Source organism: Hemiscyllium ocellatum, chromosome 15 (assembly GCF_020745735.1).
Source record: "Hemiscyllium ocellatum isolate sHemOce1 chromosome 15, sHemOce1.pat.X.cur, whole genome shotgun sequence".
NCBI lineage: Eukaryota > Metazoa > Chordata > Chondrichthyes > Orectolobiformes > Hemiscylliidae > Hemiscyllium > Hemiscyllium ocellatum.
In genome coordinates, this window is record NC_083415.1 from 43,283,208 (window position 1) to 43,296,355 (window position 13,148).

The window sequence follows — 13,148 nt, forward strand, 5'->3', positions numbered from 1 at the left end:
CTCTGATTGACAACCCCACCCCAACTAGTATGGGAGGGTGCCCTTGACTTACTGTGTTGGAACCCCCTAACTGGCAGCTAATGAGGGCTACTTCCCTAAGACTTTGAGCCATGGCTGTTTGCTTGCTGCACATGTAGTGTGTTTGCTGTACAAGCTGCTGACACATGGAGTAGGGGTGAGGTTGACAGAACACTGCCTTACTGCAAGATGTATGCTCCCTTCAATGAGGTCTATTGACAAGGCAAACTGCATCAGTTTGGCAAGGCAGTAATGCTGCAAGCATCCAGGTAGGTGCTATATGAGCAAGCAATAAGAGAACAAGCGAGCAGCACTGAGATATTGGCTGGTCCAACCAGTGAGCGATATCCCTGTCCATGTGCATTAGGTGTCCCTGCTGCAGCCTTCCCATGCTGTTCGCTGGTATGCCCTGAAATGCAAAGCTGTGCTTCTAGAGTGTACCAGAGAGGTGCACGGTTGGTTAGACAGGTTGGCAAATGTCAGATACCAAAGTCAATGGCTGAGAGGTGCAAGCAGCTGGTGCCCATGGATCATGCACAGAGATGCTTTTTATTCTTAAGCAGCCTAACTGTGAGCATGTAACCATTATTGACTTGTAAAAACCTATCAGGTTCACTAATATTCTTTATGGAAGCACTGGCCTATCTCTGACTCCAGATCCATAGCGATATAGTTGACTCTCAACTGCCCCCTGGGCAATTAGGGATGGGCCTAGCTAGCAACATAAAAACCTGGAAGACCTTCAAAGCAAGTAGTGAGCCGAATTCACCAGGTACCCACTCAGATTTCCGCTTTGAGATTTCTCAATGTCCTGTTTGTTTGTTCTGCTTGGTAAGAAAGGAAACTGAATAATAATGAGGCAGGTTGAGCTGTTAACAAGGCATTTAACAAGCAATAATCACCTTTAACTAGCAACTTGCTACTGCCTAGTGAGAAGCTTGCCACACTGCTTGTGAAAAGCAGTAATGATTATTGAGTTGCTGCAGTGATTGATACAGGTGCTTCCTCTGATTCCACCATTAATCTCGCCACAGTCCATGTCGCTAAGACCCCTATAAGATTCTGCTGATAAGTCTAACAGAAATCTACCTCAGGATTCGATTTTCAATTGACCTGGACTCAATTGTTTTGGGAGAGGAGGTATCATATTTCCTAAAATCACCCCTGACCTGACCAGCATTAACCTTGAGGTTATGACTGTTAGTTTTGGACTCCCACCAGAGGAAATACTATTTGTTAACCCTTTCAAATACTTTAATAGTTTTATCACCTCAATTATTATTTGATATTTAAATGAATACAAGTCTAACCTATCCAGACTGTCTTCCTATGTGACCCTTACACTCTTGTGTCATTCTGATAAATCTGTGCTGCATTATTCTTTTGAGGCACAGGACAGAGAACTGAATTCAATACAGCAGAGATAGTTGAACTAGACAATTGTAGCATAAGATTACCTCCTTTTTCTTCCAGGCTTTATGAGATAAATGCTCACATTCAATCAGCCTTTCATTTATTTTGAGTCTTCAATCGCTTTTAATGATTTATGTTCATGGACCTGCAATTCTCTCTGCTCTCTCCATAGTTCATAGCCACTGACTGTTTACAGGCTCTGATCTTTCTTAGGCTGAAGTGGATTCCTCATGTTTCTCCACAGTTAAAGTTTTGACCATTCACGTAACTTACCTATGATCTTATGTACTGTGTACAACATTGAGTCATAGTATAATATTCTGCTCCCATTTACATGACTGCTCGTTTCAATGAATTAAATTTCCTTAGCAAACTTGAATTCAAAGCCCCATGTTCCTTCATGAATGTCAGTGATAAATATTGTAAAAAGTTCAGACCTGAGATTGTGGTGGGACATCCCTGACAGCGTTCACAGGCTGCCCTGTTTGGGTGAGCTGGGCAAAAGACTGACTTCAGTGCACTGGCACATTGTTAAAACTCTGGGAAAGAAAATAACCCAAAGAAGAGTCCTCCAACCCTCATCATTTATCATGCTAAATCATTCCTCACCCACCCACCCCATGGTATCTTATACTCTCATACCAACCTATGCCCATCAAGCCAAACTCGTTGAGCTTTAGGGCCTCTATCCCAATGGATGCTAACATGCCCCCTAACCATCATTCTTTTCTCTTATACTAACCATGCCAACTCACAAGTATCCACCATGAATGCACCTCAGGTATAATGTGGAGATTAAGTAATGTTCTTAAGCGCCTGATGATAAATTAACCATATCAAATAAAATACTTTTATTGATTAAAAACTCATTCACAACATTTAAATTCCCAAGTTCCTCATGAAAAGAATAATTTGCAGAGATAGTCCCATTTCAAAGAATTTATAACTACTTTGTGCTGTTAATTAAACTGTGAAATGGCAAGCATCCATTCTGACAATGAAAGTTTGTGAAATCAGTCATATGTTTCCAATCTAGGTTACCCCTCAGACCTATGTCAACATAGGTGAAATTTTAAGTACTTCTTTGTAGCACTGTTAGTATTTAAATGGAAGCGGGCTTAAATGCCTTCACAGGTTGGCAGCTCTCTGGTCGGTTCTCATGACCATGACAGTTCCAATGAATTTACATGCTTTTCGTCTCTATGTCTAATAAACAAAAGGGTTCTTGACCTCTCCCAATGGTGTCCCAAGACTACATTCAAAAGGGTACCTGTCTAAAAGGGTGTCCTATTTCTCCAAAACTCTCTGGGAAGGTGGAATGTCTCCCAGCTGGCCTAAAATGCACCAGTTGCATTTTGTACATCCCAGAGTTGAAAATCAGGCCTTACTGAGGCAGATGCACATTTTGATGTGCAGTTGTCTCTGTGAACCTAGGATATGCAAATTAAAACAAAACCCTTACTCCATTACCACCTCCAGACCCACCACCAACACCAGTCACATTGCGAAATGGCAAGTGTAGGATATAGTAGGATGGCGACAGGACCTCCAGATCCCAGCTTCCAGTGACATTTTTGCTGGCTCCCTGCATGAAAATTCAGACCTTGGTTGCACACTGTCATGTTTCTTAAATCTTCATTAAATAATATAATATTGACAATTCAGCACATAACATGCATGAGGAGAATCAACTTATGATCTATCCACTAGAATCTGAGGAACCAAAACTGTGGGTTGGACCAAAATTCTGTCCCAAAGTAAAAATGAAGTTCATTAATCTTTCTGTCCTCTAGAATTTTAACGCCTCATATTATGACAAGAATGATAACTAATGTTTTTTTTGCTTATTTACCTCTATTTCCTAACTATTGACTCCATGTTCCTTTATGTTTCCTTTCATTTTCTAATTCGTAGGAGACATTGGAAGTTCATTGCTCTATCACTCAGAAAACAGAGTGTACTGCTAATTGAGTTTTCTAAATATAAATTTGCAAGTTGGCCAAATTTCATGACCTTCAATTATTTCAAAAAATAAACAAGCTTAATACAATTTTGCCCCTTAAACCAGGAGAGAATAAGTTGAGTTCAGTTAAAGAGACACTGAGTGGGATAAGACCATCAAGAAAGATAGGCGAAAGTGCTTACTGCAGATGCTGGAGATTACAGTCAAGATTAGATTAATGCTGGAAAAGCACTGCAGGTCAGGCAACATTTTGCCCGAATCGTCGATTTTCCTGCTCTTTGGATGCTGCCTGACCTGCTGTGCTTTTCTGTCAAGAAAGATGCCAGCTCAGGTTAATGTGGTCATGTACTGCAATAACACAGAAGAGAGTCTTTCAAGATTTCAGCAAATGTCATAAGCTTCCATTTTGCCTGTGCCTTGAATTGAGGTATATTTTGAATAAAGGAGCAAGTTTTTAAAAATTCTTTCACGTAACATGGGTATTGCTAAGCAAGTAAAAAATGAGGTCTGCAGATGCTGGAGATCAGAGCTGAAAATGTGTTGCTGGTTAAAGCACAGCAGGTCAGGCAGCATCCAAGGAACAGGAAATTCGACGTTTCGGTCTTGCTAAGCAAGACCAGCATTTCATGCCCATCCTAAACTGTTTTTTGAACTGAGTGGCTTGTGAGGACATTTCAGGGAGCAGTTAAAAGTCCATCACATTCTTGGTAAGGTTGGAATAACATGTGAGCCAGACCGGTGCAGCTTTAAATTGCAGGTTTATTAATTTAAATAAAATTCCACTAGCTACCATAGTGGGGTCTGTAACCATGCCATCAGAGCTTAGCTGAGGCCTCTGGTTGCTGGTCCAGTGACATTACCACCATGCCACTGAATTGATCTTGATCAGTATTAAGTACCTTCCAGAGATAGCCTGGCAACATCTTTTTATTAAATGGCATCAAAACATTTCTGCCCTTAAATATATCATCTTTTGAAGTGTTGTGTATTAATGAATGTCTGACATCCAAATAAACATTTCATCTGTGTGAAATTCTAGACACAGATTTAGCTGGCCGTAACATTAAATGTCAAGAAGCATTTATATTACACACACACTCAATATAACTGGATGGTTTTCTAAAAATGCTATGCTCTTAATGCTTGCATTCTATGATTTCTAGCTGCAGTTTCAGAGTTTTATGAGTTAAATGAATAAACCAAGAAGAACATTGAAATGAATAAACAGTAAAGCATGGGTGGAGAAGTAGATGCCCATACCTGAATTCTTAAAATGAATGAAGCTTTGTCCTTCAATTTGAAAAGCCTATCTATCCTTAAATGTCAGAACACCAATGTCATTTACTCAGCACACTATATTTGACAGTCACAAAGTTACAGTGGGTATAGTTCCACAGGTCATAGAGTCATAGAGCTATACAGCAGGGAAATTGATCCTTCAGTCCAAGTCGTCTATGCTGACCAGATATCCCACCCCAATCTAGTCCCGCCTGCCAGTACCAAGCCCATATCCCTCCAAACCGCTCCTATTCATATACCCATCCAGATGCCTTTTAAATGTTGCAATCATCTATTGCATCCGCTGCACCCGATGTGGCCTCCTCTATATTGGTGAGACAGGCCGCTTACTTGCGGAACGCTTCAGAGAACACCTCTGGGCCGCCCGAACCAACCAACCCAATCACCCCGTGGCTCAACACTTTAACTCCCCTCCCACTCCACCGAGGACATGCAGGTCCTCGGACTCCTCCACCGGCAGAACACAACTACACGACGGCTGGAGGAGGAGCGCCTCATCTTCCGCCTGGGAACCCTCCAACCACAAGGTATGAATTCAGATTTCTCCAGCTTCCTCATTTCCCTCCCCCCACCTTGTCTCAGTCGGTTCCCTCAACTCAGCACCGCCCTCCTAACCTGCAATCCTCTTCCTGACCTCTCCGCCCCCACCCCACTCCGGCCTATCACCCTCACCTTGACCTCCTTCCACCTATCCCACCTCCATCGCCCCTCCCCCTAGTCCCTCCTCCCTACCTTTTATCTCAGCCTGCTTGGCTCTCTCTCTCTTATTCCTGATGAAGGGCTTATGCTCGAAACGTTGAATTCTCTATTCCTGAGATGCTGCCTAACCTGCTGTGCTTTGACCAGCAACACATTTGCAAATGTTGCAATTGTACTAGCATCTACCACTTCCTCTCACAATTCATTCCATAAATGCACCATTCTCTGTGTGAAAAAGTTGCCCTTTAGGTCCCTTTAAAATTTTTCCTCTCTCATCCTAAACCTATGCCCTCTAGTTCTGGGCTCCCCCTCCCCAAGGAAAAGATTTTGTCTATTTATCCTATCCATGTCCCTCATGATCTTGTAAATCTCTATAAGGTCACCCCTCAGCCTCCGACGCTCCAGGGAAAACAGCCCTAGCTTATTCAACCTCTCCTTACAGCTCAAATCCTCCAACCCTCGCAATATCCTTGTAAATCTTTTCTGAACCCTTTCAAGTTTCACAACATCTTTTTGATAGGATGGAGACACAACACTGGTATTTCAGCCAAGTTGCCTTCGTTCACCTAGATATTGAATATTGGTGAGACTGAATTTATAGGTGGTACATTGAAGTTCAATCCGGCCCGCAGACAATGTTCACACACCTGCACTTTCCAGCAAGGCCACCTTTCAGGAGGAATAAGGTCCGACTGTAGTACATTGACTATTCAGTACCGAACCTGACATCTCTTTGACCTCCTTGATTCATAACCAAATCTTCCAGTGAAATTATCTACTGCGCTGTCAGCAGAGCCCTTATTTGTAGGTCAAAATATTTCCTTCAACGCAAAACATTCACTAAAGCTGTAAATAACATTTCAAAACAACAATTTGCATAGGATTGGAGAAGAATTAACATTTTTGACTTGACAGTAGATAATCACCTGCACTTGGGATGACAAGTATGTATGGTGTAGTTATCTGTATCCTACCTATTACCGTTAAGACAAAGGGAAAGTTCCAGGTCAGCATGCATGAGAAGAAAAAGAAAGAAGCGAGTCTACCAAGAAAAAACATCCTTTGATAATATCTTAAACCACCATTCTACAAAATAAAACTGGAAACCCCAAGAGAAATGAATATTTATTTCAGATTAAAGTTTTAATGATACCTCAATCTCCAATTTTAATTCAAAAAGAATAAATTATAGTAGTTGGTTTTAATACAAATACACTTCTGTTATTTTGCCTTCAATTTGCTTAATAAAGTTTCAACACTGTGTCTCACTTCTAAAGAGAAATAAGTGACATTCATAAACAGGCAACATTTAAATAATCTGTGCAACAGAAAAATATTGCATGGAAAGTAGTCTATGCAAAGAAATGGTAGCTGAAAATGATTGAATAGGTTTCCATTTGCATTTCACATCATTAAATGCAACTAGTATGATAATGAAACCTACAAATTAAATAGAGCTAAATGTTTAGAAATAAATAGTTGACATCTGGATGCAGGCTTTTAAATTTCTAGACAATTACTGTTGTTAAATCATGCACAAAAATGACAATACAATGAGACCAGCAACTCAATGTAAAACAAATAGTTTATATAGATTATATGATCCATAAATGCTGAAGATAGCAGGCAACGTAATCACAAAATAAATTCATGCAGGATACTAACATGCTATTTAAACAACCAATTTATTCAAGCACTGATTGAGAATTTTTCTCTCCACATGTCTTTCAAGCATGGTGGAAAGCTGTTTTCTTGCTATGTGCGATGCTAGTTATTGGCTTTGAACAATGCAAACAAAACAGAATGATATTCTCTTACCTTTAGTTGCCAGTCTTAAACAGCTGATTTTGGTCTCCTGCAAAGAATGAGAAAGAAGAAATGTCCTTGTTACACTAACAGATTAATTACTGATTAGTGGAATTATATCAACGCAACATTGGTTTAAATTACGTAAATTGTATAATTTATATGAACAATCGGGACTTTGGCACCAAAGACAAAAGTTCTAATTTTGCGAATGACAGCAAATTTGGAAGATTACCAATACCGTCGAGGATTTCAACAAGGATGACATAAACTAGCAGACCGGGCAAATAATTGGGAAATGATGTTCAACATGGTTACCCAACAAAAGAACAAGGAGATCTCAGAATACAAATAATAAACATTGCACCACGTCAGCAAGGCCATAACATCCAGTAAACCAAGAAATATGCTTTATTTCTTGAGCGATAGAATTGAAATGCAGGGAAGTTCGAATAAACTTGTATCAAACCTTGGTATGACCACATTGAGAATAATTTCTTGTCACCAAATCTTTTTTAAAAATTGAGGAATTGGTAAGGATGCAGAAATGACATACAGGAACAAAACTAGAAAACTATACTGGAAAAGGATCTTGAAAATAGATAGATCAGAGGTCACCTAATAAAGGTGTTTAAAATTGAGAAAGGTTTCGTTTGGAATTATATGTTCCTGTGGGGAACAGCACTGATCAAGGACATCAATATAAAATAATCATGAGGAAATCCAGTTGCAAATTCTGAGAAAATCTGTTTATCTGAAGAGCAGTGAAAACTAACTATTGCAGGAAGTAATTGAGACCAATCATGTCAGTTCATTCAAAGGGAAAGTGGACAAACACATGATGCTTAAATAAAGCAGAAACACCAACATGTACTGAATGGTCTGTCTCTGTGCCATTTGCCAGATGTATGACAAAAGAAATTACATTTTGAAACACTGCCTGATTATGTTGGTTCAAGGAAGATTTTAACTTCATTGATAGGTCAATGCGGTCAAGTAGGAGTTTGAATGGAAAATTTATTTCACAAAACTAGTGCAATTTGCAGTCCAATTCCTAATTATGCTCAAAGTGAAAACTCTATCCATAACTGGATGTAGGTTTGCTCGCTGAGTTGTAAGGTTCGTTTTCAGACGTTTCGTCACCATACTGGTAACATCAGAAGGCTATAGAATTTACAGCCTCCGGATGAAGCCTCTACCCATTACTGTCAAGCTTGAAATCACATAATGACTTTTGATTTACCTCATCTTTATATGTATTCTTTGCATTGATCTTTGATCTCGTTTTCTCAGTCAGAAAATGCTACCAATATATTAAATACATTTTAACCACCATTGTTAGTATCAAGCTATTCCAGCTAAAGTACTGTGTTACAGAAGTGAAGCTCCCTCAATATGTTTCAGCCATAATATCGGAGAAGCCTTTCAGTTTAATACATTTTTTATGAATTCCCGTATGACTCATCTCTGTGGTATCTCTGAGTGAGAATGACAACGTTGTTTAATTTGTGCTCGTTTATGCCCAATTTACACAAGAAACTAAATTAAAGATATCTACATTTGTGCACATTGGATTCTGAAAAGTGGCTTGAGAGATTTTGATTCCACCAAACTAAGTCTGAATTGAAATTGTGTTCTCAAAAGTAAAAGCTATTTACATTGTAATGCCCAGAGCAAAGATATTGTGAAATTGACTTATTTTGGATTTTCAATTTTTGGAGAACAGCAGATGCTACTTAATTTGGAGCTAACATATCATGTGCCAACAGAGATTCAGCTGTTAACCATGGGATATTTTGTAACATGGGCAACAAATGTATTGTACAGATAAGACTCCACAGATAGACAACATTTCCCAATGGCTAAGTGAGATACCAATCGTGACAACAACCTAGAAAGATACTGGGTACAATTCTCAAGCTGTTCTATCCAATCACTGAGAGACTCCTAAACAGAAGGAAGACCTCTTCAATATGTTAATCTGTAGACCAACATAATTTGAAGGACTCCATTACAAAATAAGTTACCAATAAGCAAGGCAATCGCCAAAGTTTTCAGTGGCCCCAGTACTTTTTGTGTCCTTCCGACGTAACCTTTTGAGTGCCAGGATCAGAAGTGCTTCCACTGTCTATATACTCCCTGTGATTGTGGTCTCTCTCCTAAGTGCCTGCTCCATTTCCCCTTCTAGAACCTGCTTGAGGGCTGCTGCTGATGAGGCAAGCAGCACAACTTTCAATGCTGAAGAAGTGAAAACTGCCAGGTGAGTCTGGGGCCTTTCTGAGCCTGTCCAAACTACTTTCGACATTCTAGTCTTCGATTGAAACTGTGTGGTATCAGATGATAGTTTGCAACTAAGACTATTCATCAGTGATTAACCTCATGTAATTCTCACATAGTGGTTGCCCTATCAGGGAAATGCACTTTGACAACACGCAAACATTGACAAAAATTCTCTATGTCTTCCATTCTCGTCAACTCAGGGTTCTCCTCCCTGACGTTGATGACGCCTTTGTTTGTACACATTTTATTCGGAATTATGGGACCTTGTTTTCTCCTATACCAGGCTCCACATTTAGTCGATCATTCTCAGCCATGTCCATCCCTAGCACAATGCCACCATCAAGCAACCATCTTTTTCCACTTACATCATCACAAGTGGAACATGCCTGTATGGCACCATTGGGCACTCTTCAATTACTCCCAAAATTCTATAGCCTTTTGTTGCAAGTCCAAGTGATATAACATCCACCCCTTAACCTCTTTTCATCTCATTGTCGAGAGACCCCAAATACTCCTTTCAGTAAAAGCTGTATTTCCTCATCTGGGACTGAAATTCCACCTAAATCAGAATTGGTAATCTGAAGATCTTCTGGAGAAAGGTAAGCAGGTGAAATGTGGAGCGGAAAGACAACCGGGAAGTGGGTGGGCAAAGGGCTTTCAGTATGGTAAGGAGGTGGCTTTCTGTGTGGACCCTCACTGCATGATCCCTTCATTAAGTCCATGCTTCAAGGAAGTCTGGGAGGGTCTGCTGGGCAGTCTCCCCAGAGATAATTGCTTTGACCAATGGAAGAATGACAAAGTCTTTAAGTGACTATTCAAAGGCATCTACTGTCCACTGGGCGGCAGAGCCCTGATGAGCACTGATGCTCTGGACTTAATCAGGGAGGAAAGCAGGAGGTGACGGGAACTCTATGCTGCACCCTCCCATCCAATCACAGACCCCATCCCCACCTCGAGAGTGGGTAGGGAGAGCAGGATGGAGCTAATTAAATTCTGTACATCAATTCAATTTGCTTTCAATTTAGAATATTGAATTTTTTTATCACCATGTGTAACAATGGAGAGGCTGAACACAGATTGGGTGACTAGTGCAGATACCACTGATTAATGTAACATCACTATAGCACATGCAGTTTAATTTCAATTAATGAAATCTGGAATATTAAGCTAGTGTCAATAATGGTGACCAGGAAGCTCTCCGATTCTTCTAAAAATGCATCTGGTTCAGTAATATCCTTTACAGAAGGAAATTTGATATCCTTACCAAGGTTTGCCTTACATGTGATGAAGACCCATAACAACGCAGTTGGCAATTACCTGCCCTCTGAAATGGCTTAGCAAGCCACTGAATTCAAAGGTAATTATGGATGGGCAACAGCTTCTCACCTTCCTACGATCCCGTTAAAGAACACAAACAGACCTGGAAGCCTGGACCTTATCTTCTAATCACTTGTAATTTGAAATCTCTATCCAATTTGTATCCTAAGCTTACTACATTTAGCCAACGGCACTTCTTGCAGTTCAGATCAAAGATCAACCCTAAACAATAACTGCGTTCCTCTCTATAATAACCTGCCCTGCCGGGCATTTCCTACAATTTCTGTTTTTACCTGAGATTTCCAGCATTCACAGCATTTCTCTTTTGCGAAAATTTCAGTTGATTTTAATAACTTCCCAAAGTAATGATGTTTTAAGTCAGATTTTCAAGCAGTCTTCATGCAAACGGAATTAATTTGGAGGCAAACTATTGGCTTAAATTATTAAACATAGAAAAAATAGCAAACATAATTTGTAACTGAATCTCATTTTATAATCTTTGGCTGGAGAAAAGAAACTGGAACAAAGGAAGAAAATGAAAAAAAAATGGAGTTCAGTTAATTTGCAAATCCCACGCCAACTTTTTTCTGAAGACTCTATAATCCTGTAACATCCATCCTTTGCATTTGAAAGCTACTCAAAGAATATATAATTATAAGCTGACACGATGATTTTTGCACACTGCACTTTACTAGCAACAGTATTAAGCAAAGTCTCTAATTGTTTAATTATTGTTACAAATGCATCACTGTTACACCTGCTTGGTTATTTTCCAACTGCACTGTCCAAATTAAGTGATTAAAATTACATACTGGCAGTTTGCTCCCTGATTGCTCCACGCTTTTCCAAAGCCAAGAGCATTTGAAAATAGTTCAGCTTTGTACAAAACATCTTATCCTTTCTTGTCACGTGATGCCATTTAAAATAACACTGTTCAGGTGATGTACCTCTTTTATATTTTGAATATGTAGCAACATGAAGTAGAATTTAATTGTACAAGACAAAAATCCCAATTTCTTGTAATGTAGAATGTAGTTTTATTTAATTTTACACACTATGGCATTCAGTTTAAGGGTAAATGATAGATTCTGCTTTGCAAATGTTCAAATACTTACCAAATCTTAAAAAAAAACCTGATTGCTTCACATAGGCAAGCAGCTTAACTCAATAGTGACAATTTTCAGAGATAATGGGGAAGGTATTGTGCACATTTTGAAAGCTGCCTCAACTATGTTATTACTTCTCTTTGTTATAGTTGATTTTCATGTAGTTTTGCAGAACAGGGGCAAGGGGTCATCAAAATACCTGAAAGCTGCTATAATATACTGCTAATCTAACTGCCAGCTTTCTCAACAAACTACATGACTTCCATTTTAACCAGTTACATTTCAAATCAATGCTTTGCCAACTTGATTTTTGGGATGCAATGCAAGGCATATGAAAATCCAAAAATCTGCAGGGACTTAGCTGGCATGTTTGATATATAATTGTAACTAAGACACTGTGGGTTCAGGATATGGCAAATCTCCATGAAAAGAGAAAGATGACACTGAATAAAGGTATAATATTTGTGATGCATATGCAGCAATTGGAATTGTCAAGGCTATACAATTTTCAGTATTTGATTTAACTGGTGACCTATGGTTGTCAAAGAGGCACTCTGCTGCAATTGGCTAGTTTAGGCTCCATGGAAACCTTACCTGACTTCTGTGTAGAGTATTCCAATCATCAGCACACCCCTGGAAACATGTCAGCTGGTTAGGAAATGTTTGTGGGACTTGGAGGCATTTGAATGCTCTTCAAAACCCCACCGAACAAATACCTCCAATATTCCTGCTAAACATGATTAACCCAGCATCTAAATGCCAGGGAAAAGAATGGGACTAGCACAAACTGTGCATCGCTGCATGTAAAACCACAATTGTGAATTGCAATTGTCTGGAATCTTGAATCACATTTTTCATCAGCATTCCCAAAAATTTGTTGGACAGGAATAGGCAAAAAAAATTTGGGCAAAAAAATCCTGAGGGGATTGTCCTTCACTGGGTGCTCATATCTCAGGTGAAACCAAGTGGCTGGCAGCTGTAAATCTTAAATAAAAGCTAAGTACATCAAAAACATGCATAACATCAGACTTTGTAAACAGTAAAATGCCAAAGTAAATGCTCCCCCCAAAACACGTTGGGATGTTTGAAATCACAATGAGTCAACAATTCGTTATATTGAAGCTCTATGTTGAATTTGTCATCCAGGCCCAGTGGCAGAGTAGGAAATCCAACCGAAGGATGAATGTTTGGAGTTAAGCTACAGTACAGCACAAAATTATGGGCAAGCCATCATTGGACATCAAGAT

General features: G+C 39.5%; 1 protein-coding gene across 1 annotated transcript in view; it reads right to left on the reverse strand.

Annotated features, from left to right (window-relative positions):
• The window catches only part of ptprt (protein tyrosine phosphatase receptor type T), a 1,408,195-nt gene that overhangs the window by 334,360 nt on the left and 1,060,687 nt on the right, over positions 1 to 13,148 (reverse strand). The window contains exons 13-14 of the mRNA XM_060836083.1: positions 7,211 to 7,247; positions 6,301 to 6,366 (exon numbers count right to left, since the gene is read on the reverse strand). Of these exons, the coding sequence (XP_060692066.1) occupies positions 6,301 to 6,366; positions 7,211 to 7,247 (103 nt within the window). The remainder of the gene's footprint in view (positions 1 to 6,300; positions 6,367 to 7,210; positions 7,248 to 13,148) is intronic.